This window comes from Oncorhynchus gorbuscha, linkage group LG14, assembly GCF_021184085.1.
Source record: "Oncorhynchus gorbuscha isolate QuinsamMale2020 ecotype Even-year linkage group LG14, OgorEven_v1.0, whole genome shotgun sequence".
In the NCBI taxonomy this organism is placed as follows: domain Eukaryota; kingdom Metazoa; phylum Chordata; class Actinopteri; order Salmoniformes; family Salmonidae; genus Oncorhynchus; species Oncorhynchus gorbuscha.
The window spans coordinates 39,535,764-39,560,714 of record NC_060186.1 but is presented as its reverse complement, the minus strand read 5'-3'; the positions used below and the strand labels follow the sequence as shown (position 1 = coordinate 39,560,714).

Genomic DNA, 24,951 nt, shown 5'->3' with positions numbered 1-24,951 from the left:
CAGTTGGGAAAGAGGTAGTTGTTTGGGCTAAATTATAGGTGGGCTATGTACAGGTGCAGTAATCTGTAAGATGCTCTGACAGTTGGTGCTTAAAGCTAGTGAGGGAGATAAGCGTTTCCAGTTTCAGAGATTTTTGTAGTTCGTTCCGGTCATTGGCAGCAGAGAACTGGAAGGAGAGGCGGCCAAAGAAAGAATTGGTTTTGGAGGTGACTAGAGAGCTATACCTGCTGGAGCGTGTGCTACAGGTGGGAGATGCTATGGTGACCAGCGAGCTGAGATAAGGGGGGACTTTACCTAGCAGGGTCTTGTAGATGACATGGAGCCAGTGGGTTTGGCGACGATTATGAAGCGAGGGCCAGCCAACGAGAGTGTACAGGTCGCAATGGTGGGTAGTATATGGGGCTTTGGTGACAAAACGGATTGCACTCTGATAGACTGCATCCAATTTGTTGAGTAGGGTATTGGAGGCTATTTTGTAAATGACATCGCCAAAGTTGAGGATTGGTAGGATGGTCAGTATTACAAGGGTATGTTTGGCAGCATGAGTGAAGGATGCTTTGTTGCGAAATAGGAAGCCAATTCTAGATTTAATTTTGGATTGGAGATGTTTGACATGGGTCTGGAAGGAGAGTTTACAGTCTAACCAGACACCTAAGTATTTGTAGTTGTCCACGTATTCTAAGTCAGAGCCGTCCAGAGTAGTGATGTTGGACAGGCGGGTAGGTGCAGGTAGCGATCGGTTGAAGAGCATGCATTTAGTTTTACTTGTATTTAAGAGCAATTGGAGGCCACGGAAGGAGAGTTGTATGGCATTGAAGCTTGCCTGGAGGGTTGTTAACAGTGTCCAAAGAAGGGCCGGAAGTATACAGAATGGTGTCGTCTGCGTAGAGGTGGATCAGGGACTCACCAGCAGCAAGAGCGACCTCATTGATGTATACAGAGAAGAGAGTCGGTCCAAGAATTGAACCCTGTGGCACCCCCATAGAGACTGCCAGAGGTCCGGACAGCAGACACTCCGATTTGACACACTGAACTCTATCAGAGAAGTAGTTGGTGAACCAGGCGAGGCAATCATTTGAGAAACCAAGGCTGTCGAGTCTGCCGATGAGGATGTGGTGGTTGACAGAGTCGAAAGCCTTGGCCAGATCAATGAATACGGCTGCACAGTAATGTTTCTTATCGATGGCTTTTAAGATATCGTTTAGGACCTTGAGCGTGGCTGAGGTGCACCCATGACCAGCTCTGAAACCAGATTGCATTGCAGAGAAGGTATGGTGAGATTCGAAATGGTCGGTAATCTGTTTGTTGACTTGGCTTTCGAAGACCTTAGAAAGGCATGGTAGGATAGATATAGGTCTGTAGCAGTTTGGGTCAAGAGTGTCCCCCCCTTTGAAGAGGGTGATGACCGCAGCTGCTTTCCAATCTTTGGGACAGACGACACGAAAGAGAGGTTGAACAGGCTAGTAATAGGGGTGGCAACAATTTCGGCAGATAATTTTAGAAAGAAAGGGTCCAGATTGTCTAGCCCGGCTGATTTGTAGGGGTCCAGATTTTTCAGCTCTTTCAGAACATCAGCTGAATGGATTTGGGAGAAGGAGAAATGGGGAAGGCTTGGGCGAGTTGCTGCTGGGGGTGCAGTGCTGTTGACCGGGGTAAGGAGTAGCCAGGTGGAAAGCATGGCCAGCCGTAGAAAAATGCTTATTGAAATTCTCAATTATGGTGGATTTATCAGTGGTGACAGTGTTTCCTATCTTCAGTGCAGTGGGCAGCTGGGAGGAGGTGTTCTTATTCTCCATGGACTTTACAGTGTCCCAGAACTTTTTTGAGTTAGTGTTGCAGGAAGCAAATTTCTGCTTGAAAAGGCTAGCCTTGGCTTTTCTAACTGCCTGTGTATAACGGTTTCTAGCTTCCCTGAACAGCTGCATATCATGGGGGCTGTTCGATGCTAATGCAGAACGCCATAGGATGTTTTTGTGTTGGTTAAGGGCAGTCAGGTCTGGGGAGAACCAAGGGCTATATCTGTTCCTGGTTCTAAATTTCTTGAATGGGGCATGTTTATTTAAGATGGTTAGGAAGGCATTTAAAAAAAATATCCAGGCATCCTCTACTGACGGGATGAGATCAATATCCTTCCAGGATACCCCGGCCAGGTCGATTAGAAAGGCCTGCTCGCTGAAGTGTTTCAGGGAGCGTTTTACAGTGATGAGTGGAGGTCGTTTGACCGCTGACCCATTACGGATGCAGGCAATGAGGCAGTGATCGCTGAGATCTTGGTTGAAGACAGCAGAGGTGTATTTAGAGGGGAAGTTGGTTAGGATGATATCTATGAGGGTGCCTGTGTTTAAGGCTTTGGGGGGTACCTGGTAGGTTCATTGATAATTTGTGTGAGATTGAGGGCATCAAGTTTAGATTGTAGGATGGCTGGGGTGTTAAGCATGTTCCAGTTTAGGTCGCCTAGCAGCACGAGCTCTGAAGATAGATGGGGGGCAATCAGTTCACATATGGTGTCCAGAGCACAGCTGGGGGCAGAGGGTGGTCTATAGCAGGCGGCAATGGTGAGAGACTTGTTTTTAGAGGTGGATTTTTAAAAGTAGAAGTTCAAATTGTTTGGGTACAGACCTGGATAGTAGGACAGAACTCTGCAGGCTATCTTTGCAGTAGATTGCAACACCGCCCCCTTTGGCAGTTCTATCTTGTCTGAAAATGTTGTCATTTGGAATTAAAATTTCAGAATTTTTGGTGGTCTTCCTAAGCCAGGATTCAGACACAGCTAGAACATCCGGGTTGGCGGAGTGTGCTAAAGCAGTGAATAGAACAAACTTAGGGAGGAGGCTTCTAATGTTAACATGCATGAAACCAAGGCTATTACTAATATGGCATGTATACTATGGCATCAACATCAGTGTTCTGTTCTGACACAAAAACATTATTGTTCTGACTCAGTTTGGACCAGTATTGCTCTCCACAAAGAGCGCTTTCATTACATTCTGATGATGTTGGCAATGACTGTGCTTGTGTGTTACAGGGTGAGTCCCCAGAGGAGGGCCTGGCGGGTGTGGAGCCCTCATCTCTGCAGGGCCGTCTTCCCCTCCTCACCAGGAAGATGAGGAAGATGTGTGTGACCCTGGTGAAGAAGAACCCCCTGCCCGAGCTCTCTGAGGACCTGGACGTCTTCGCCGGTAAGAGCTGGAGAAAAACTAAGGCCTCTCACAGGTTCTAGATGAGAAGCGTCTGCTTGTGCTGCCTCGTTGAGAATCCATCACAAATGGCAATGAGAAAAACAAAAGATATCAAAGGTTTTGGATGAGAAGCTGAAGTTCTACTGCCTCGGATTAGATTGTGGGAAAAGTCCCTCTATGATTATAGTTTTGACTAAAGACATGTGTTTTTTATTTCAGGGGAGATCATCAGCAACCTGCGTGACCTCCAGAGCCTCGCGATCGACCTGAAAGCCGAGAAGGAGAAGCAGAAGTCCGAGGTCAAACACATCCTCCAGCAGAAGCAGAGGGCCCTGTCTGACCTCTTCAAGATGCTGGCTGAGATCGGTGAGTCCCTCCACATAGACTTTGTATCCCAAATACATCTTTATGTCAGCGATGCTGATGCTGTACAGTATTTTATGACCGGCGTTTACTTGACGGGGGCTCTGCTGTCTTTGTGCAGGTCTGTCCTACCGTAAGGGCCTGAACTGGAACAGGACTGCGGACCCAGAGGAGACCCTGTGTCTGCAGCCGCTGGATCTGCACACCGCCCTGGCAGCAGTCAGGACCCAGGAGCAGGCGGAGAACAGGTAAGACAAGACGCACCCACCTGGCTGCTAGACACCACACGTTAAAAATATTACACTTTGAATAGCCGTGCGGCACGTCACGGAGTACCTGGTTGACTGTGGCATGGAACCGTGTCTGTTTCAGTTTGTTTACTGAGATGAACGCCGCGTGGGACGGCTGTCAGAAGTACTTCTACCGCTCGTGGGCCCGCAGAACGGCCATGATGACTGCTCTCCAGAGCGCTGCTAAGGTGAAAGACTGAAATGGAACGACCGACAGGTTGACTTCATTGCAACTGCGAAATATTGGTTATTTTGTGTGTTCTAAATGGGGCCTAAAACACTGAGTTACGTGCCAAATGATAAGATATCCATGGCCTTAACGGTGTCTGAAAAACTGTGACGTAGTTTGAACTGTGTGTGTGTGTGTGTGTTCCAGGAGCTGGGGATTGGGAACATTGATCGGTGCCGAGGCTTCTCCTCCCACCTGTTCAAGCTGCTGCTCAGACAGAGGCGACGCCTGGCCAAGCTCACAGAGCAGTGGGTCCACCACAGGTGAACCTTACCTTCTAACCTATGACCTTACTCCTCGGAGCTTACAGTTTGGCTAAAATGGCACCCTATTCCCTATATGGGACCTTATTCCGCATCGGGCCCTGGTCAAGATCAGTGTACTATATAGGAAATAGGGTTCTATTTGGGAGACAACTTGAGTATCTCTATCTGTAGTTGTCCTTCTAACACTCTTTTTGGCTTGTATCCTCTAACACATGCAGGAGGCTAACAGTCAGTGTTCAGGGCATCCAGGCTCACCTCCGGGCCCACAGTGAGGATGCTGGTGGCCTCCCCCCCCAGGCTTCTCTCCAGGCCTGGGTGATCAAGGCCCAGGGCCTGTCGGCGCAGTGTGTCACCCTCCTCCAACAGCTCTCCTGGCTGCTGCAGTGTTGCCCCGAGGGGCCCCAGCAGACGGACGGGTCAGGCGGGCAGAGGGAGCCCACCCTGAGGTGCCCGTCCCCCCTGGCGTCTCAGAGGCAGCCCCCTGGGTGTCTGCTGAGGAGGGGAGACCCAGCCTGGAGCCAGCTGAGTCAGCGCGTGGCGGACATGTTGGGTCAAACCCAGAGCCTGAAGGGGGAGCTGGATGCAGTGGCACTGCAGTCCACACAGGGGGCGCTGCACTCCTGGTAAGGCCTAGGAGCACAAGATAGTATTAGGAATACTGATAGTACTAAACAGGAACTTAACACAGATAAGACCATTGAGCTTGGGTCTTCATGTCTTTCCTCCACATCTCCCCAGGAGCCACTTCTCTGTGTGTTGCTCGGGCTATGACCGGCTGGGTTCCGTGACGGCACAGATGCCCGCGGTGGAGCAGCTGTTCACCACCCCCGAGGGCACGGCCGACACCCAGCCTGGGCTGACCCGGGGCTTGCAGTACGTCAGAGGAGAGGTGGAGGCCACCCTGACTGAGTTCACCACCTGGAAGACCCAGCTACTCTCCCTGGGCCACGGACACACAGGTGAAAACAGACCGATCATGCTTAGTTAATCAATCCGTCACATGTATATTATAATGCCTGTTTCAAAAAAAAAATATATATTCCATTGGTATTACACTAGTGTTAAAATTGTATCACAGTGTTATTACATTGTTAAAATAATATTCCCTCCACCCCCACCCCCTCCCTCAGATTACCAGCAAACATTCCGCTCAGAGTTCTCTGCTGAACTTGAAAAGGCCATCAACACAGTGCTGGTTGCCGTGCAGACCCTGGTGAAGAGGAGGGAGGGGGAGCAGCAGGGAGAAGAGCAGATAGACACCAAGAGAGGTGAGGAGAGACCCCTGCTGTCTTCCTCCAATAACACACCTGGGCCATATTCGCTAGGCACCAAACAGAAGAAAAAGGACTGAAACTGGGAGGGGATTTTATTTGTGTCCTATTTGTTATTGCTGGAGAACTTTATAGCTGTCTAAAAAGCAAACCAAGCAAGCCAGAGTGAGACTGGGCCAAGATTTATTAACGTGGTCAATCCTAGGGTCCCGTAAAGTGTGTTGATCATTGATAGGACAGGAAATGACATTTCCAATCTGCCTGTTCCAGAAGGTGAGGTGGAGGCGCCCCAGGAGGACCTGCTGAAGCCTGGTCACCTGAGCCGCCTGCTGGAGGAGGAGCTAGGAGCCGAGGTGGCGTCTCTCTCCCTGGGGGAGGTCAGCGACACGCTGGAACAGCTAGTGGAGAGACTCCGAGTCCACCGAGACTCCTGTCCGTCTCACCAGCTCCAGGTGGGTGCAGTCAACACAGCATATACTGTAGCCTATACCGCCCTCTAGTGTAGTGGAGATATAATACTGAAACGCAACGGTTCTGTAAGGACGCCAACGATGTCAAAGTCGCCATAGGAGTTCATTACTTCTTTCTCCTGAGGTTTTCTGAGCGATGATGTCCTGTCGTTTCAGAATACTTTGTTCGTGATATTCATACGTCTCCGTTGACCTTCTGTTTTACTCCTTTGTCCCGTGTGCTGTGTGTTTAGGAGCTGAGTGAGGCGTGCAGGCTGCTGGCGCGTCTGGAGCCCATGCTGGGGCTGTACTCAGAGCTGGTACGCTACTACCTGGCCGTGTCACTGGGAGCCCACAGGAGCACTGGGAAACTGCTCTCTGTCCTGGCCGGCATCTTCACTGAGCTCGCCCAGAAGGTAGTGTACTGTATCCATTCTACTGGGATCTGCTCTAAAACATACTATCAGGTTCTCTGTGAAACCTTTTTGTAAACATTTGATTTAAGTAGTGAAAAACATTAGGACAAACTGTAGTTTCAGTACCTGTTTATTTCTACTGTTTGGGTAAGTTACCTACGTTGCAGTGGTGCCTACAGTACAGCAGTTATTTTTTTCTGGTTGATTGGCCTGTTGTCTTGTCCTGCAGGGCTTCTGTCTACCCCAGGAGCTGATGGAGGGAGGGGATGGAGAGGGGGCCACAGAGTTCCATGACTACGAGGGCGGTGGCATCGGAGAGGGAGAGGGCACCAAAGACGTCAGCGACAAGATCGAGAACGAAGAGCAGGTGATGCCTACAAGAACGACAATATAATGCAGACACTATAAGGTCTATGTTTTTTGACTAGCGTTGCTCGTGAAAGGCCGAATCCTAACTTCCACTAAAGTCTATCTTCACTGAGTCATGTATTGATGTCAGTGGGAGACTAAGTAAAAACAATATACTTGGTGAGAGTTGGGATTCGCCCCAAAAGTTATAACGTTTTGCTAGCTAAAATGGCTGTTTCTGTCGTAGGTGGAGGACACGTTCCAGGAAGGCCAGGAGAAGAAGGAGGAGGAGCCTGACAAGAAGAACATTGAGGAGGAGGACAACGCCATCGAGATGTCTGAGGACTTTGACGGCCAGATGCATGATGGAGACCAGCAAGAGCCAGGTGGGAAGACGGACCACTTAACGCACACAGCCTCATGGCAGTCTGAACTTTCTCCTGGGTCATGTTCATTAGGCAGCAACGGGAGAAAATTGAAACATTAAGGGACTACCTCGAATTTGTCCAATTAAAACGCTCATTTTTGCAAAACGGTTTTCTGTTGCATGCCCTAATAAACCCAACCCTGGTCTCACATCGCAAAGCACTCTTGGTTATTCCTTTTCAGGTGAAGATGACGAGGAGGAGTCTGACAAAGAGGAGGATGAAGATCTGGATAAAAAGATGGGTGACCTGGGCGAGGGCCAGACGGACACGCTGGACGAGAGGATGTGGGGTGATGATGAGGACGAGGATGACGAAGAGGAGGGCAGTGACAACGAGGAGGAGTCAGGCCAAGGAATGGACCAGGTACGGGGAGAAAGAATTTGATTCAAACTGTTCACATATCTGACAGCGAGTGCAGTATCTACCACTTGCGACCAGTCAGCATGCTACTGTATTCGTTGTTTAGTAATTGTTCTTCTGTTTGTCTTCAGGGGGAATCAGAACTGGTCGCCAAGGATGACAACCTGGATGCAGCAGACCCCAAAAAAGACAAGAACAAAGACGACAAAGACCAACAGTTGGACGAGGAGGAGAAGGAGAAGATCAACGAACAAGGGGACGAGGTAAGCTTAAACTAGGAAACGATGTTGACTTCGAAAGACTAGTAGTTTGGTCAAACTGTCCCTGGCTGTGTAATGAGCAATCGGCCACTAAATCTCAGGCTGTAGCTGGGTGTGTTTTAACAGGACTGCCAGACCGTATCTAATTTGAGTTTTTCTGTTCTTGTGTTCCAGCGGGAGTTTGATGAGAACGAGGTGGACCCGTACCACGGGAAGCAGGAGAAGAAGCCTGACCCGGAGGTCATGGACCTGCCTGATGAGCTCAACCTGGACCAGGAGGAGGAGCAGGCTGGGGACGAGGGGGATGGAGAGGGAGAGGGTGAGGCTTTAGCAAGGGTCAGGGGTCAACAGGGGAGGAGAGGAACATACCTGGGTTCAAATATTATTTGTCTTCTTACAAATACTTTCAGTGTTGGAATGCCAGGTAGGCAGGGTTTGCACTTTGGGACTATTGTATTGGGTCCATTGTGTCAGGCAAGCTGAATAAAAGCCCCCATGCAGTCTCTGTAATTGTATTTTTAAATCATCACTTTGTCTAATAAATTACTGTGTTTATGTAATGAAAATAACTCTAATATATATTTCACTGATCCTCCTTTGGCCCTTGAAATGCTCAGTCTGATCATCTGGGCTTTAGGAAACACATTTTAAGATATTTACATACACAGCCCTGATTGGCTGATAGGTCTAGAGCCCACCCCCTTACCCAGATGAACAGTCATTGGTCTATTATAATCAGATCACATTGTGACATCATGATATGTGCCAAAAAATAGATCTTACACAAAAATGGCATTATCAATTTCGGTGTTATTTTGACCTCCACGTGGAAATATCTTTAATAAAACAGGACAATCGTGTTTTTAACTTTACTGCCCCTTGAAGCGCAGCTAAATAATTTGAAAGAAAACAAATACTGTTTGAAAGACACAGGTGGAGACACCACAGAACCAGTGTGTGACCATTGTTTATTTCCTCCAGAGGAAAACCCGTTCGACATCGACGAGAAGCCCATGGAGCTGGACGAGAAGGAGGGAGCAGAGAAAGATGAGGAGGGAGGAGCTGAGGAGATGACTGAAGATCAGACTGACAAACAAGGAGAGGAGGAAGGCCAGGAAGCCAAGACTGAGGAGGAAGAGGGAGGTGGAGGAGAACAAACAGAGGAGGACAAAGAGTCACCCGAGGAGGAGGAGGAGGATGAAGGACGGGAGGCAGGGAAAGAGGAGGACATGGCCATCCCTGCAAACGAAGGCCAGAAACCAAAGGTTGTTTGATGAAGAGAAGAGACCTTCTTGCACATTGGGGATTCAGATGTACCTAGAGCAGGTAGTTTTGCTAGTCGGGTGTTTAACGCCTTTCTTCATCATTGCCCACAGGAGGAGGAAGAGGAGGGTACGGGTGAGGATGAGGAGCAGCCAGAGTCGGCAGAGAGGAAGGAGCACAACACGGACGGTCAGACGGGAGAGGAGAACGTCCAGAGTGAGACGGCCGTGGAGCTGGCAGGAGAAGCATCTGAGAGAGACCAAGCTAAAGAGGTACACACCCACCTCACCCAACCCATTTACAGCCCATGTAAATGTCTAAATCCACACATTTGACCCTCTTGTTTTGTTGTGTTGTTGTCCAGGAGCACGGTACCGGAGCAGCTGATGCCAGTCAGTCAGAGGGGCACGAGTCCAAACTCATGGCAAGGATGTCCTCTCAGAAACAGAGCCAGAGCAAGACACAGGTATGTCGGGTCAACGACTCTCTCCGGCCCGGTGTCAAACTCATTCCACAGAGGGCCGAGTGCCTGCGGATTTTCGCTCCTCTCTTGTACTTGATTGATGAATTAAGGTCACTAATTAGTAAAGAACTCCACTCACCTGGTTGTTCTAGGTCTTAATTGAAAGGGAAAAACTAAAAACCCACAGACACTCCAGCCCTCCGTGGAATGGGTTTGCTCTGCAGTGTGTTCTTGAGTTGAAGTTTTTTTTGTGTTTTAAGATGAGCAATATATTTCTAAATGGGTTCTAATTCCGACCTGGCTGTTCCAGAGCTTCAAGAGGAAGCCTGGGCGGGCGGACAACGAGCGCTCGACGGGCGACTACAACGAGCGCATCAGCAAGCGCCTGCGAACAGTGGAGAGCAGTACGGAAAAGACGCAGACTGAGAACAACCAGACTGAGGCCCAGCGGGAGTCGGACCTGTACGAGCACATCAAACAGGGAGAGACGGCCTACGACACGCAGACATACGGTGAGGCAGTGATCGCACCACAGAACACTGAGCTGCACAGATATCCATCCCGCGGAGTTCACTTCACACTTTTATTCTCGTCCTCGAAGACGACAGCCGGTAACGTTCTAAAACCATCGTGTCTCTTGACATGTTACAGATGTTGCCAGTGCAGACCAGCAGAAACCAGCCGGAGCCCCCCAAGAGGAGGACCAAGAGGATGAGGACATTGCTATGGATACAGAGGAGCAGGAAAAGGACCTGCAGGCTGTTGAGGCCCAGGAGTTGAAGCCAGAGAAGCTGGAGTCGAACAGAGCATCGCAGAAAGGTGCCCCAGCCATCTACTCATCTCGTGTGTGTGTGTGTGCGCGTTTGCGTGCGCTTGCCTGTTGTTAATGTGTCTTACTGTGTCTGTTCCCCACCGTAGGTCTAGACAGCGGAGAGCTGGAGGCTCAGAGGCAGTGTGAAGGGGACGAGGAGAAGCCAAAAGACACACAGGGTCACAGTGACGAGGAGCACCCACAGAGGAGCACAGAGTCTACCTTCCACACCGTCCCAGAGCTGCTGATGGACACACTGCAGGTACGTACCCGAGAGATGATCCGAGACCTGCTTTGTGCTCTACTACTAAAGAAACGGATCTGCCAGAAAACTCTGGCGCGCTCTGTATAAGATTAGCTAAATGTCTTGTGTGTCCCCAGAACCCAGTCCGCGACCCAGAGGAACTGAGGAGGGAGATGGAGCTGCAGCTGGAAGCCTGGATGAAACAGGCCCCTGGAGAACGGGAGGAGGTACCAGCACTTTGGATGTCCTGCAAAACATTCCTATAACCGGACACTATTTACCCTGTCATTCTCTGTTCCCATTACCTACCACTCGAAGTTCAGATCTCTGTGTGCAACTAAGATGTGTAACTCATGCCGTGGTCTTGACCTACAGGAGAGTGCAGCGGCAGCCATGTGGCACCAGTACCAGACGTTGACCTCGGCCCTGTCCCAGCAGCTGTGCGAGCAGCTCCGTCTCATCCTAGAGCCCACGCAGGCGGCCAAGCTCAAGTGAGTACCTATCGCAACCCCTAGACGATAATTCAGGGAGCACGGTCATTGGTCAACTATTAGACAACACTCAGACTAGAACAGGAACAGGCTTTTGCAACCTTTTCTATTCATTCAATCATTTCTATTTAAAAAAAAATATATATATATTTTTTTAAATCTCAGTACAAATATTAGCACTTTTTAAAATGTTTTCTGTTTTCTCGCTGTGTCACAGAGGAGACTTCCGCACAGGGAAGCGTTTGAACATGCGGAAGGTGATCCCTTACATCGCCAGTCAGTTCCGTAAAGACAAGATCTGGCTGAGGAGGACCAAGCCCAGCAAGAGGGAGTACCAGATCTGTTTGGCCGTGGACGACTCCTCCAGCATGGTGGACAACCACTCCAAACAGGTACAGTAGGCCTTTTCAGAGGGATGAGTGGATACAATAACCTTAGAGCGCTGGCCAAAACCGACCCGCAAGGGATATTATTTGCCCCCCCCCCAAAGTTTTTAGCAAAATAAAAGAATCAAATCATCAGGAATTAAGCAAAAAATGAGTTTAATTTAGGAAATCTGTTGATCAAGTATTCTCACAAATAAAATAAAAAGAGACCTGATTGTGTCTTAATATAATGAAGGTATGAAATTATCATTTTCAAATACTATCTCTTTTTGGTCCCCCGAACAGCCGCTCCGAGTCTAGTTGCCTTAGTCATTTTGCTGCAGGAACAATGTATGAATCCCAAATGGCATGCTATTCCCTTCATAGTTCACTACTTTTGATCAGGGCCTCATGGGTGTCTGTTCAAAAGTAGTGCCCTATATAGGGAATAGAATGCCATTTGGGAAACAGACAATGTCTCATTAATGTCTCACCTCTGTCTCCCGTGTGTCACAGCTGGCCTTTGAATCCCTGTCTGTTATTGTCAACGCTCTCACTCTCCTGGAGGTCGGGCAGGTGTCCGTGTGCAGGTGAGAGGAGCGGCCCTCTGTAGATAAATGAATATTTATGTCCAGGTGTTGCTCTTCCCCAGACAGTGCTGTTACATTTGTGAGATGTTTTGGTTGTCACCTCAGCTTTGGTGAGACGGTGCAGCTGCTCCATCCGTTCCAACAACAGTTTAACGACCAGTCTGGCGCCAGGATACTGAGGCTCTGTCAGTTCCAGCAGGAAAAGACCAGGATAGCCCAGGTGGGGTCCCGCTTTCTCTTTTTGTTTTTTTGTGCTTGATATCCTTGTTTTCATGAACTGAACGCCTTCCAGGCCCATTTGTTTTCCGTCTGTGATATTAGATCGCATCTATTTCGTGGGCTACTCTTGTTTGAGACTGACCGCCACATTGTGCTCATGTCCTTCAGTTCCTGGAGACCTCAGCCAACATGTTTGTAGCAGCTAAGCAGCACAGCCCTGGATCCATGAACACAGGTAATGCATTGCGGTGGTGCAGAAGCTCCCTTTCACTTGATCAATGCAATAAGAATGTTTAATATGATTACCGTACAAGAGAATGGCCTCCCCTAGTCCGTTCTTCATTTGCTAATGTATTCAAGTGGGTTTAGAGCCCACTATCCCTGACAGTAATGAGTTTACATATTAATCGATGCCTGCTGATTGCATCGTACTCTGAGCCTGTGTGGTTCCGTGCCCTGGTTGTATTTGATGTCAAACAAACAAGCCCTGAGGGAAACAGTGGGAGAGTAGGGGAGGAGCAGAGCACAATGGCTGTTATTCAAAGGCAGGGTATTGTTCCTGCTACAGTGGCCCCCTGGTGAAGCTAACATGCCCTCTATGGAGCCGTGGTGAAGATCAGAGCTGGTATCTGAGCTCTCACTGCTCTCCCTCTGCGGCTCAGAGGACTGGAACCTGTACACAGACACCCAGGGCCATTGTGGTGCCAGTGTTAACTGACCGCCTCCTCTTTCTCTCCCCCCCACACACACACACACAGAGACAGCCCAGCTGCTGCTCATTGTGTCGGACGGCAGAGGACTCTTCCTGGAGGGGAAGGAGAGGGTGACGGCGGCTGTGCAGGCGGCTCGCAGCGCCAACGTCTTCGTCATCTTCGTGGTGCTCGACAACCCAAAGTCCAGGGTAAGGGACTTAAGCTGGTTTAGATGGAATCCATGTTATGTATCAATGTCTGTGGATGGTAATGCAACATCTAATGTACATGATACATTTGTTAATGTGAATAATCAAATCACTACAAGATATGATATTCATATAGAACTATTCCCTTAAATATTCCTATTGGTGTTTCCTTTGTCATTTTTCGACAGGATTCCATCCTGGACATCAAGGTGCCCATCTTCAAAGGTCCAGGAGAGATGCCTGAGATCCGCTCCTACATGGAGGAGTTCCCCTTCCCTTTCTACGTGATCCTGAGGGACGTCCACGCCTTGCCAGAGACCCTGAGTGACGCACTGAGGCAGTGGTTCGAACTCGTCACGGCAACCGACCAGTAGAAGCCATCTTAGAAGGCAGCAACCAACCGCACAACGGCACTCTGCTGCTAGCCTCAGCACACGGACTCATAAACAAAACAGGACTCGCAATGAAAGACGGACTTGGCCGCTGTGTATGTGCCTTTTTTTAAATCTCGTTAGATTTTTTTTTTTTTTACTGTCATTTCAGTAGACTGTAGAGTTTGATAGCGACTTCCGCCATTTAGTCCTCGACTTCAGACCAGGGGGATTCTGGAAGTTCCTTCGCAATGTAATAAGCATCACTTTAACCTGCACGTCTGTAACAAATGATAGATGAGGATACAAAATGTGATTCCCTTCCGTGTAAACGACCTCAGTGAAGAGATACTGTACCTCCTTTCCCCCTGTGTAGTATATAACCCCTTCATGTTGTGTGGGATGTTTTCCGTGTTACATGCTCATCATCAAGTCATTCTACTTCCATGTGAACACCTCAACTGATAGTGTGTGGAGCGGGCAGTAGTGCTGCGATGAAGTTGTTTTTGGACAACTGTTTTGCAAAGAGCAGAAAAAGAAGAAGAGCACCCCTTTTCGTTATGTCGTGGCAAAACAAAAGCATGAGGATATGGTCTTGATCCATTTCGAAAGTAATCCCAAAATTGTGCCTTGAAGAAATGTTATTGCATCTCACTTTTAACGCCCATGTGCTTATAAAATAATCCGTTGTTTACATGGAAATGATCATTCTGCCCCAATGTGTTATTCATATAAAGCTTAACCCTCTCTCTCATTAAATGTCAAGGTTTTGGGAAAATTTAAGCACAAGGACTGCTAATAACAATTTTGATATACGCCCCAATCGATGCCATTTCTCTGGTCTAAGAGGCATATCCACTACATCTTACTGTAGATAAGGTTCATTCACTGACATGAAGACACCATTAGGAAATGTCATTGCTGTGGCCATATGGAACACAGTTGTAACTCAAAGTAAACATGTGATATTCATGGAAGTTTGTTTTCTTCATACCATCCATAAATCACATCATATGACATGATACATTGTATGATGATAATAAACTTTTTAATCTGTGTTTTGAGCACATTGTTTTATGTAATATGTACTGTATTTGGTAGTAGCCAATGTACATACAGTATTGGTTTATGGCCCCTAAAGAAATAGATTTTCAATAATACTCCACCCCACAAGAGGGCGACATTTATATTTATCTATGTTGACTGCCAAAACAGGTCAGCTGTGGAGCTGCCTCTACAACCATGTTTGCTACAATTCACATCATGGCTAGCTCAAGGTTACCCGCGGCAGCACTTACATTAAAACAGGTAATACATATTTTGTCGGTTTCATGACCTGTAAACCATGCGGTTCGAGTACTACTGCCAACTAGATAGTATTCTCTTTCATTCACACTTGGGAAATAGCCATGGCAGCATGATGAGCTAGCTAGCTAACGTTAGCATTTCAGCAGCAGCTCCAGTTCGCTCATCTGACAATTTGGTTTTACGTGTAATTTCCTCACTGCGTCGCTAATACTATGCCTTTTTTTGTTAACGCTTTCTCCTTCAGCAGATTGCTCTGCTAATATGATTGTTGATAAATTAGCCAGGTAACTTGCTAGTGATCATGTTTAGCTTCCTCTGGTCTATATTTCTACAGTTTATACAGAGGCAGAAAGTGTTGAGTCTCTACAGAAACATGATGAGAACCATCAGACAAGTGCCAGACGAGGGAGACCGAAAGTACCTGCGGGATTGGGCGCGAGATGAGTTCAAGAGGAATAAAAATAGCACAAATCAGGTGAGATATGGTCTGAAATGACGTCATTCTGTGTTCAACCCCTGTTCTTACCTTCATGGTCTCCGTATGTCTAGGACGCCATCCGAATGATGATCACACAGGCAAACATGCATCACGATGAGCTACAGTCATCCCTTGCATTGGCTAACGTTAAGAAGTAATGTCACCTGTCTGGGGCTGGGCTGAGGTAATCCACCGATTTCTCCTGCAAGTGAATGCCAGAAGCTTTTCTATGCTGCCTCAAATGGACTGTGAAAGCCATTGGAATCAGTACTTGGACAGTACTTACTGTGGAAGCACCTTGGCATTTGGCCAGACCAGCTCATTGCAGGTTCATAATGTGATTTGGACCATATGAAATCTGTCATGAGGAGTTCTATATCAGATGATTGCCATCAACATGTCCATGTCTAGCAGTGGTGACGCTTTCAAATCACTTTTGAGGAAAGCTGTGCGAGCCATGTGTGATATGCCATTTGCAATCATGTCTGACATAATACCCTCGGTCTCATGTTGGGCTATTGTAAAGCTGTTTGTGTCCAGAGGATCCTCATGAAATGTTATGTACATGTTGAATATAAAACAAAGACAGTTGTTTTTTTACAAAATCAATTTGATATCTATTTTACTACACAGAATGTGTGTTCATATCAACAAAGGCATCAATGTACACGACCTCACACCTGAACTGGACACATGTCACACATGAGCACTAACTAATACACTGTTTGCACAGGTCTATTTCAGAAGATTAAAAACAGACTTTCCACCATGCAAACAGGTTCTTCTTAACAGTACCTCGTTTTAGTGCTAAGGACAAGCGGTAGGGTGTTACGGTTTTTACCATTTAAAGAAACATACATTAGTGGGTTGGAGTAAAGGTTATGAATACTAACGTTTTCTTAATAGTTAAGCCATTGCCAGTTTGGCTGTATTCTCTTGAGTTCTGTTACCCTTGTAAGTCACATATCTGTATGAACGCTTGCAGTAGCGTATTCTACTGAAATTGTAAGCATCCTGGTTACCTCAACTATTTCCGCTGTCTGCGTTTGTCTTTCTCTACTCTCTGATTGAACACACGTTAAGAACGTCACCAGAAAAATATGACCCACATTTTCCACAAGCAAACCTCCAGAATCTTTCACATAACCGGCTTTCTCGCCACAGGATAAAACGTATTGGCATGTTGACGTAATGACCGCGTGACATTGTGCCCAGGTGTGTGCGCGTGTACCAGTTCTGTGATGGCCCCATGACATAATACATTATGAATAACTATCAGTAAATCTACCAGGGGTTTTTACAAAGCACAAACACAGGAGCTGCCCAAAACAAATGAATAACAAGACCACATTATACTGAATAGTCTGGCATGCCATAACATGCCTTTAAAATAAGTTACTATACAGATTATTTTCTACTGTTGCATGACATTATTTACCAAAAGTATTCCATATGCTAAATTCAGTCAATGACAATGTTTTTGGTCGGTGGGTCCAGTTGATCCAGGGTGCCATCTGTAATGAGCTCAGATGATGATTTTTTTTGCTGTTCTGAAGGTGTAGCTCTATACTCTGCAGTGGTGTCCCTGTGTTAGCTGTCATCGTGCCTGTTAGTCCTGAGCGTGCGTAGCTCGTCCTCCAGGTAGGTGATCCTCTCCACCAGGGCAGCCCTGTCTGCCTGGGCCCTCTGGTCCGCCTGCCACCTGGCCTCCTGGATCTTCCTCTCATACCAGTGCTCCATCTGGGTCGACACCGCCTCAAAGAAGTACTGTGTCACCTCCAGGGCGTGCATGTTCTCCCTCTCCTGTGCAAAGCCCTCCCCCCCACCTCTCTCCACGGCTCTCTCCCCAAACACCCCCAGAGTCTGAGTCCCCTCGGCCTGCCCCACCGAGGCCCCCTTGGCCTTAGTTCTGCCCTGGGAGTGCCTCTTGTGGTGCTTGCCCTTGTCCCTGCCCCGCTCCCTGTCTCTATCCCTCTCTCTGTCGCAGTCCTCGTCCTGCCTGGTGCTGCAGCGGCGCTCGGTGGCTGGGGACAGGCTGCTGGCCCGCTGGTTGTTGCCGCCTCTGCTCGGCGCCAAATCCAGCAGTGCCATGTCCTGCAGTCCCTGGTATGGCCTGCGGGGGTCAGTAGAACACAGCGAGCGTTCCTTGGGCCGCACCACTTGGGGAGATGGGGACAGGGACTTAGCAGCAGTTGGGGAGGAGATCTTTTCTCGCTTGTGATGTTTACCACCGTCTGTGAGATTTCCAGAGAGCCAATTATTAAGTGAATTAGAATTAAGTCAACCTTAGAGCACGGCACACAAATCATTTATGATTATTCAAATTAGTTCCAGTGAGATTGCCATCTTCAAATGCAGTGTGATAGATTAGGATGATAAATTAATTAACCTGCCAAAGGCAACTTTATATTTTGAGCATTTCTGTGAAAATGTTCTATTTGGGCAACATTCTCTATTATTTACTTCTAAAAAAAGGGTATGACCTAAGAATAATATATTTAGATTATGTAACGTTTACATAAGCCTGTATCTGTGTTAAATGAGTTCTCCCTCCATTGTGTGTGCGTTCGTGCATGTGCATAAGAGTAGTAATTCGGAGCGCTGGCTATTTCACTGAGTTCTGTTTTGAACTGTACCTGGAGAGCTGTCCACCTGAACCCCAAAGTTGTGATTGGCTGAGTGGTTCTCTGTGGCGGCCGCGTTGGGGTCTCCCTCGGTGAGGTCGGTGGTGTGGGGGGCCAGACACTCGATGCTGCACCCAGGCCCTCCTGCAGGCAACACAGTGAGGCTCCCAGGGGCCATCGCACACAGGCCTTCAGCCATGGACGAGGACTGACGCAGCTTGGCGTTGCGGGGGTCTCCAGTGACACGCACCTCAATGTTCTGGAGCTTGGCCAGGCACCAGTTTCTCAGCTCGCTCACCACTGATGCCTGCTGGAAGGGCAGGCCAAGACAAGGTTTCGTGACAGAGATACAGCAGGTTAGATACAGCGCCTTCGGAGAGTATTCAGACCCCTTGACTTTTTCCACATTTTGTTAGGTTACAGCCTCATTCTAAAATGTATTAAATTGTTTTCCCTCCTCAATCAATCTACACACAATACCCTATAATGAGGCTTAATACCCTATAATAACAGCCTTAATCTAAAATGAATGAAATAAAATAAAATCCTCTGCAATCTACACACAATACCCCATAATGACAAAGCAAAAACAGAAATACCTTATTTACATAAGTATTCAGACTCTTTGCTATGAGACTTGAAATTGAGCTCAGGCCAAAAGGGACCTAAAGACTCAGACCATGAGAAAAAAAGATTATCTGGTCTGAAGATTAAACTGTTTGGCCTGAATGGCATGTCTGGAGGAAACCTGGCACCATCCCTACGGTGAAGAATGGTGGTGGCAGTAGCATGCTGTGGGAATGTTTTTCAGCGGCAGGGACTGGGAGACTAGTCAGGATCAAGGCAAAGATGAACGGAGCAAAGTACAGAAAGATCCTTGATGAAAACCTGCTCCAGAGTGGACCTCAGACTGGGGCAAAGTTTCACTTTCCAACAGGACAATGACACTAAGCACACAGCCAAGACAACGCAGGAGTGGCTTTGGGACAAGTCTCTGAATGTCCTTGAGTGGCCCGGACTTGAACACGATCAAACATCTCTGGAGAGACCTGAAAATAGCTGTGCATCAATGCTTCCCATCCAACATGACCGAGCTTGAAAGGATCTGCAAAGCAGAAAGGGAGAAACTCTCCAAATAGGTGAGCCAAGCATGTAGTGTCATACCTAAGAACACTCAAGGCTGTAATCGCTGCCAAAGGTGCTTCAACAAAGTACTGAGTAAAGGAAAGGGTCTGAATACTTAGGCAAATGTGTATTTTTTATTATTTTTTTTATTTTTTATTGATAAATTAGCAAAAATTCTAAAAACCTGTTTTTGCTTTGTCATTATAGGGTATTGTGTGTAGATTGATTGAGGGGGGAAAACAATTTAATACATTTTAGAATGAGGCTGTAACCTAACAAAAGGTGGAAAAAGTCAAGGGGTTTGAATACTTTCCGCACTGAACAAAAACATAAATGCAAAGTTTAAAGTGTTGGTCCCGTGTTTCATGAGCTGAAATAAAAGATCACAGAAATGTTCCATATGTACAAAAAGCTTATTTCTCTCATTTATTGCACAACTGTGTTTACATCCCTGTTAGTGAGCATTTCTACTTTCGCCAAGATAATCGATACCTGATAGGTGTGGCATATCAAGAAGCTGATTAACCAGCACGATAATTACACATTGTGCTAGGGAAAATAAAAGCCACTAAAAATGTGCAGTTTTGTCACACAACACAATGTCACAGATGTCTCAAGTTTTGAGGGAGTGTGCAATTGGCATGCTGACTGCAGTTATGTCCACCAGAGCTGTTGCCAGAGAGGTCCAGGACCAAGTTTGGGGAAACCCTGTTCTAAAGGAGGATGAGCTGGCCAATCAGCTGTCTACATGGGTGAATATTTTTAACGACCAGTATACGGCCACACCATTCTGTTGTTGGGGTATGCACAGACCATTCCAACATAAAAATATGCTTTTTAACAGTTTTCCTTCCCAAATTGTTTTAATTAGCTATTTCACTCATATAAGTCACTACAGGTCATATTTCATAGAAATCTGGAAACACTGGACAGTTACTTTATAAAGCATTGTTAGCTATGTTAATATTTTAACGACAACCTTGAATTTAAAAAGTTTAATGACAGCACGTGACGGTATAGGAACTAGTGTTAAGTCCATCTGAGACCCGCCTCTCTTGCGGTGTTGAGTGAGTTTGACACTGCTGTCAGTATTACCTGTCTCTTCTCCCCCTCCTGTCTCTCCTGCATGGCCCTCTGGTCGATCCTGTGTTGGCACTCTGTCCTCTCCGCTGAAACTCTCTCTACTGTCATCTTATCTAGGGCACGGATCTCGAACCGCACAATCACAAACCACATAGTTAAATGCCAGAGCCTGATAAAGCTGTCGTGGTTAATGCAAGACGCCGGTTGTGAAACAAAAGCTCACAGCTGCTTATGACTTTAGTAACATTACACTTCATTTCATTAATAGGCAAAAATCAGCAAATTATGAATGCATGCCTGCCCCACATCCACTGCTGTGACTTCAGAGGCTTGTGGGATGTAGGTCGAAAACTATCATTTTCAGTTTACGTTGCAAAAAAAATGAAAACGCCCTAATGAACAGGACCCTGGTCTACTTCGTACCTGATGTTTGTTCTTGCGGTCCAACTGTCCCATCTTGTTGTTCATCAGGTCCTGCACCGTGTGGATCTCCGTCTTCATCTCCTCCTTGGTGGCCTCCAGCTGGTTCTCCAGCTTGATGATCAAAGGCTCACAGCGGCAGCCATTGATAGGCGCCTGGGACACAGAAACCAACCATGGGCACTGATCCACTTGATAGCAGACACAAACTCAGTCGGAAATTGTATTAATTACTAAGTATGTAAGTCTTGTCCGAGCCAGAGTGGCCCATAGGACAGGAGCCTAATCATGTTTCTGTAGCGTGAGGCAGCTAGATGTACAAGTACACCTCCTGGACAGGATGTTAGTCTGTCGCAGGGCCTTGCTCCGACTGAAATATGTGTCTTCTACATAAAGAATAGAGCAGCAAAGCAAGGTTACAAGGTTTCAACATGACAGAAAATCTCTGACAGTAGCTACTTTCACAGTGCTTTCACAGCAACACAATATGAAGTGAAAGCATCAAATGAATCATGTCAAACAAAAGCACAGGCGTCTGTGTGCTCTTTTCTATCTACCTGCATGATCTTGCCATCCTTGCCGCGGTACAGAGTGTACAGCTGATAGGCCTTGTAGTTGTGAGGCGGGGGCTGGGGGGAGGAGCCACGCAGTTGGCCCCGCCTCTTCTTTCCGTGTTTGTTCTCTCTCCGGCGGAGGGGGTCGGAGAGCGAGGGCTGCAACGACATCACACCGCATCACATATTCCATCTGTTTAAAGATTGATAACGTATCTCACCTGGGTAAACATGTGCGGGTTGTTTTAGAAGGTTAAGGTAATAGCTGACCTTCTCTTTGAGCTTCCTGTTTGTGCTCTTGCCGGCGCTCGCCTTGACCACCTCGTGTTTGCGGGCGACGAGGTCGCTGCTGTGAGTGTCGTCAGCAGCAGATGCACTGTCCTGTGAGGCACAACAAAAATCGAACATCTCCACATCTGTGTTATAATATGCTGCCGCACACGGTAAGAGTGAGACGGTTAGCTGTACTTGCAACTGTACCTTCCTGGGGAGCATCTCATCCCTGGGCACAGACTGTGCTCGGCGCTCAGCCTTCAGCTTGTCCCTCCTCTTCCTCACAATCCTGCCTCGGGTGAAGCTCTGGACCTGAATACACGCAGGGAGAACAGTGTGAGAACTAAGGGCCAGTCGTATTAATCACTGTACGTTTACTGATGGCCATTGATTGGTTGAAGGTCCTGTTTTTTGTTTACTTCAGCCTGTCCAGCTCTTTACATGGAGCAAATGCAAATTCTTCAATTAGTGAATGTTTCTTGATTAAGGTAGGGATATAGCTACAGCTAAAATAGCACAAATAATGCTAAATAGTTTAGCCTCTCCATTTCCCTATCACTTCCATGTGCCAGTGCCTATCTAGATCTATAGCACTCTCCCATGGACTCTGCCCATACTTGCACTTGATGCAGAAACACCTTTACTGCCAACCCACAGGAATGATGTCAGGTAGGCGTTATGGAGATATGATCATTTCAGACAGATAAAAACGCCAGTCAAACACCTGAAGTATCGTAATTCAAGTCCAAACACAGTCTGCAGCATACATTTTTTCTACATAAATATATAGATAAGTTTGGTATGTGAGGTGTGAAAGTAAAATAATAACACTGCCTGGGTACCCCTGTTGGACAGACTGGGTAAACCTGTACTCACCTGAGGTGCTTTGGTCAGAAGCAGAGCTATGTCTGGGTTGTTGTGGTCTTTGGCCTGGTCCAGTGCAGTCTGGCCTGCCTGCTCACACACAGAGACAAGAGGCAAGTCAACCAGGGCTACATCGCCTAGTTAGAGATACATAATTCAACTGGCTATGGCACTATGTTCATTGCTTGGCTACCCAAACTCCTTGCTCTGGCCAAACAGACGTTAGCTTCTTCTCCACAATGGGTCTGGAACTGAGTACCCTCCTGACGTTTTCTAGAAAGCAAACACATTCTAACCATTCTGATTGGTCCCAGAAACTGATGTGTCGGGCCAGAGCCAGAACATAAGTGGGTAAAGCTGCGTTTTGATAAAGTGTCATTGGCTTTCATACTCTGATTGGTTAAAGATTAGCCGATCGCCGATGACTTGGTTTCGTACAACAGCTCTCGTTTTGACGTCACCACAAACGACTTCAACGACGTCAGTCTCAGACTGAAGACTGTAGCGAACGTAGAGCAGCGGAGGAATTCAGTTTGAGTCGTCAGGCAACGAAGTGAAGGGTAAATATAAATATATATTTCCAAGTGGCTATTTCAGTTGTCAGTATGTCAAAACGACATTTCTTGAACAACATACTGTTGTTACTCATCAAGGAAGGTCTGCATGGCTTTACTGTGACTGAGGAAAAAACCACAGCCATGGTCATGATTAAGACGTCCTTTAGAAATGCATGACTGCTCCAGAGCATAGTGAACATAGCACCTTTTTTCCCCCTAAGAGTATACTATACTATCTAAAACCTAAAATAGTTATTTGGCAGTCCTCATCGGAGAACCCTTTGAAAGAACCCTTTTTGGTTCCATTTAAAACCCCTTTCCACAGAAGGTTCTACCTGGGAACCAAAAAGGGTTATCCTATGGGGACAGCTGAAGAACCCTTATTTTTCTCCTAAGAGTGTAGAACAGAGCCCGGTCTGCGGGCCCCTCCACTCACGTTGTTGCGGATGCTGCTCTCTGTTCCAGCCTCTAGCAGAAGACGCACCGTTTTCTTATGATTCAGCGCTGCTGCAACATGCAGCGGTGTGTCCCCAGCCTGAGAGAGAGAGAGAGGAAGAGAGAGAGAGGAAGAGAGAGAGAGAGAGGAAGAGAGAGAGAGAGGAAGAGAGAGAGAGAGAGAGAGAGAGAGAGAGGAGAGAGAGAGAGAGAGGAAGAGGAAGGGAGAGAGGAAGAGGGAGAGGAAGAGAGAGGAAGAGAGAGAGATGGAGAGGAAGCGAGAGAGGGAGAGGAAGAGAGGGAGAGGAAGAGAGAGAGGGGAAGAGAGAGAGAGGGAGAGAGAGATATACAAGAGAGCGATATACAAATATTACAAGACAGAACATAAAAAGAAGGAAAAGCCCTCTTGTGTGAAAGTAGTGTCAGTCACATTCTCAGACCAACCTGGTTCTTCTCTCCCACAGAACAGAAGGCTCCCAGGAGGATGTGGAGCATGGACACGTGGTTGTAACGGGCCGCCACATGCAGACACGTGTCACCCACCTGGAACACAATGAAGAGAGACCACCACCGCCACGCGCGGCTTGAGTTTCCTTTCACGCAGACTTTGGGAGAGCAGTCAATGGAGGAGTAGAGTAGCGCTGCATGACACTGGGAAGTGGCTGGTGTGGCAGAGGACTAACGAACTGCATTGTAGAGCTACTTCCTCTGCTCAGCAGCTTTGTTCAAGTCACCCATGAGGGGCGATTATGCTCGAAGTGCGGAGCAGAGCACTCGCATGCATACGTCGCTTCATAATTAAGTGACTGCAATGCAAACTGCTCTGTGGTAGTAGTTAAATGTAGAGCGGCTTCTGTTGTCAGCATGTTTCCCTCAGCAGTGGTTCAGAGATACCTGGGGTTTGTGTATCAAATCATGGGAAGGCTACTTTGGAGTAGCCACTTGTTATCATGCTACATTTTGTCACACAGAATTATTGTTGTTCGCAAATTATAGGACGGTACAAACGGCGCCCCATAGACTGGCCAACCCATGGAGGAGGGGGACTTACATGGTTCTTGCTGTCGGGCCTGGAGCCACCTAACAGCAGGACCTTGGAGCTCTGAGCGTGGCCGTTCTGACAGGCCAGATGGAGGGCTGTGTTCCCTGCCTACGTGGACAGACAAACAGACAGACACCAGGGTTGTGTTTTTAATAGGGAGACAACATTTTGGAACAGGGTGAAACTGGGAGGTGTTGTACAAAACTCAACTTGTCCAATTAGAGCACAGCTTTCCGTTTGCAGTTCTATATCTCTGCTATGGTGTGCCCTACTGAAAACCACCCAGGTCAACACTAAGCACCACTAAAAGCTCTCCAGTCGTATAATAATCTGCAGTCACAGCACAGGACCTATAGGAACCACAGCTGTTTTATAACTACAGTATTGGCAGTATATTTGCAGTACCTTGTTTTTTGAGTGAACGTTGGCGCCGGCCTTGACCAGCAGTTTGACAGACTGGCTGAAGCCGTGCCACGAGACCTCATGCAAAGCAGTGTTACCGTCCTGCAATAACAAACAGTCAAGAGCTTCACACATCCACAGCCTGACCTCTGGATTGGTAACTATCATACTGGACAACAGTGTTATTGTTACTCTTTCAGTCAAAATAG

At 47.4% G+C, this 24,951-nt stretch overlaps 3 protein-coding genes across 9 annotated transcripts in view; 2 read left to right on the top strand and 1 right to left on the bottom strand.

Moving 5' to 3' along the window:
* The window catches only part of LOC123994921 (midasin-like), a 53,631-nt gene extending 38,996 nt beyond the window's left edge, over positions 1–14,635 (top strand). The window contains 29 exon segments of the mRNA XM_046298030.1: positions 3,026–3,179; positions 3,399–3,545; positions 3,664–3,790; positions 3,915–4,020; positions 4,209–4,324; positions 4,546–4,950; positions 5,066–5,286; positions 5,458–5,595; positions 5,869–6,050; positions 6,302–6,463; positions 6,693–6,830; positions 7,059–7,197; positions 7,421–7,602; positions 7,731–7,862; positions 8,034–8,178; positions 8,841–9,124; positions 9,236–9,394; positions 9,487–9,588; positions 9,896–10,097; positions 10,237–10,404; positions 10,504–10,658; positions 10,778–10,867; positions 11,016–11,131; positions 11,349–11,523; positions 12,013–12,086; positions 12,192–12,306; positions 12,474–12,540; positions 13,064–13,206; positions 13,395–14,635. Of these exon segments, the coding sequence (XP_046153986.1) occupies positions 3,026–3,179; positions 3,399–3,545; positions 3,664–3,790; positions 3,915–4,020; positions 4,209–4,324; positions 4,546–4,950; positions 5,066–5,286; positions 5,458–5,595; positions 5,869–6,050; positions 6,302–6,463; positions 6,693–6,830; positions 7,059–7,197; positions 7,421–7,602; positions 7,731–7,862; positions 8,034–8,178; positions 8,841–9,124; positions 9,236–9,394; positions 9,487–9,588; positions 9,896–10,097; positions 10,237–10,404; positions 10,504–10,658; positions 10,778–10,867; positions 11,016–11,131; positions 11,349–11,523; positions 12,013–12,086; positions 12,192–12,306; positions 12,474–12,540; positions 13,064–13,206; positions 13,395–13,580 (4,530 nt within the window). The 3' untranslated portion in view covers positions 13,581–14,635.
* Positions 14,636–14,781: 146 nt separating this feature from the next.
* lyrm2 (LYR motif containing 2) lies at positions 14,782–15,968 on the top strand. Its single transcript, XM_046298039.1, has 3 exons — positions 14,782–14,885; positions 15,220–15,360; positions 15,435–15,968. Exons 1-3 carry the CDS (start codon positions 14,820–14,822, stop codon positions 15,519–15,521), a joined length of 294 nt encoding a protein of 97 aa, XP_046153995.1. The 5' UTR covers positions 14,782–14,819; the 3' UTR covers positions 15,522–15,968.
* A 3-nt stretch (positions 15,969–15,971) lies between these two features.
* LOC123994922 (ankyrin repeat domain-containing protein 6-like) overlaps positions 15,972–24,951 on the bottom strand; it is a 58,912-nt gene continuing 49,932 nt past the window's right edge. For 5 of the 7 annotated variants that reach the window (XM_046298035.1, XM_046298033.1, XM_046298034.1 and 2 more), the window contains 12 exons: positions 24,746–24,844; positions 24,350–24,448; positions 23,743–23,841; positions 23,300–23,398; positions 22,319–22,396; positions 21,650–21,754; positions 21,440–21,550; positions 21,173–21,328; positions 20,619–20,771; positions 20,208–20,321; positions 18,000–18,297; positions 15,972–17,597 (listed from right to left, as the gene is read on the bottom strand). In XM_046298035.1, the coding sequence (XP_046153991.1) occupies positions 16,954–17,597; positions 18,000–18,297; positions 20,208–20,321; positions 20,619–20,771; positions 21,173–21,328; positions 21,440–21,550; positions 21,650–21,754; positions 22,319–22,396; positions 23,300–23,398; positions 23,743–23,841; positions 24,350–24,448; positions 24,746–24,844 (2,055 nt within the window). In that variant the 3' untranslated portion in view covers positions 15,972–16,953. The remainder of the gene's footprint in view (positions 17,598–17,999; positions 18,298–20,207; positions 20,322–20,618; positions 20,772–21,172; positions 21,329–21,439; positions 21,551–21,649; positions 21,755–22,318; positions 22,397–23,299; positions 23,399–23,742; positions 23,842–24,349; positions 24,449–24,745; positions 24,845–24,951) is intronic. The other 2 variants (XM_046298037.1, XM_046298032.1) reach the window with 1 other exon arrangement.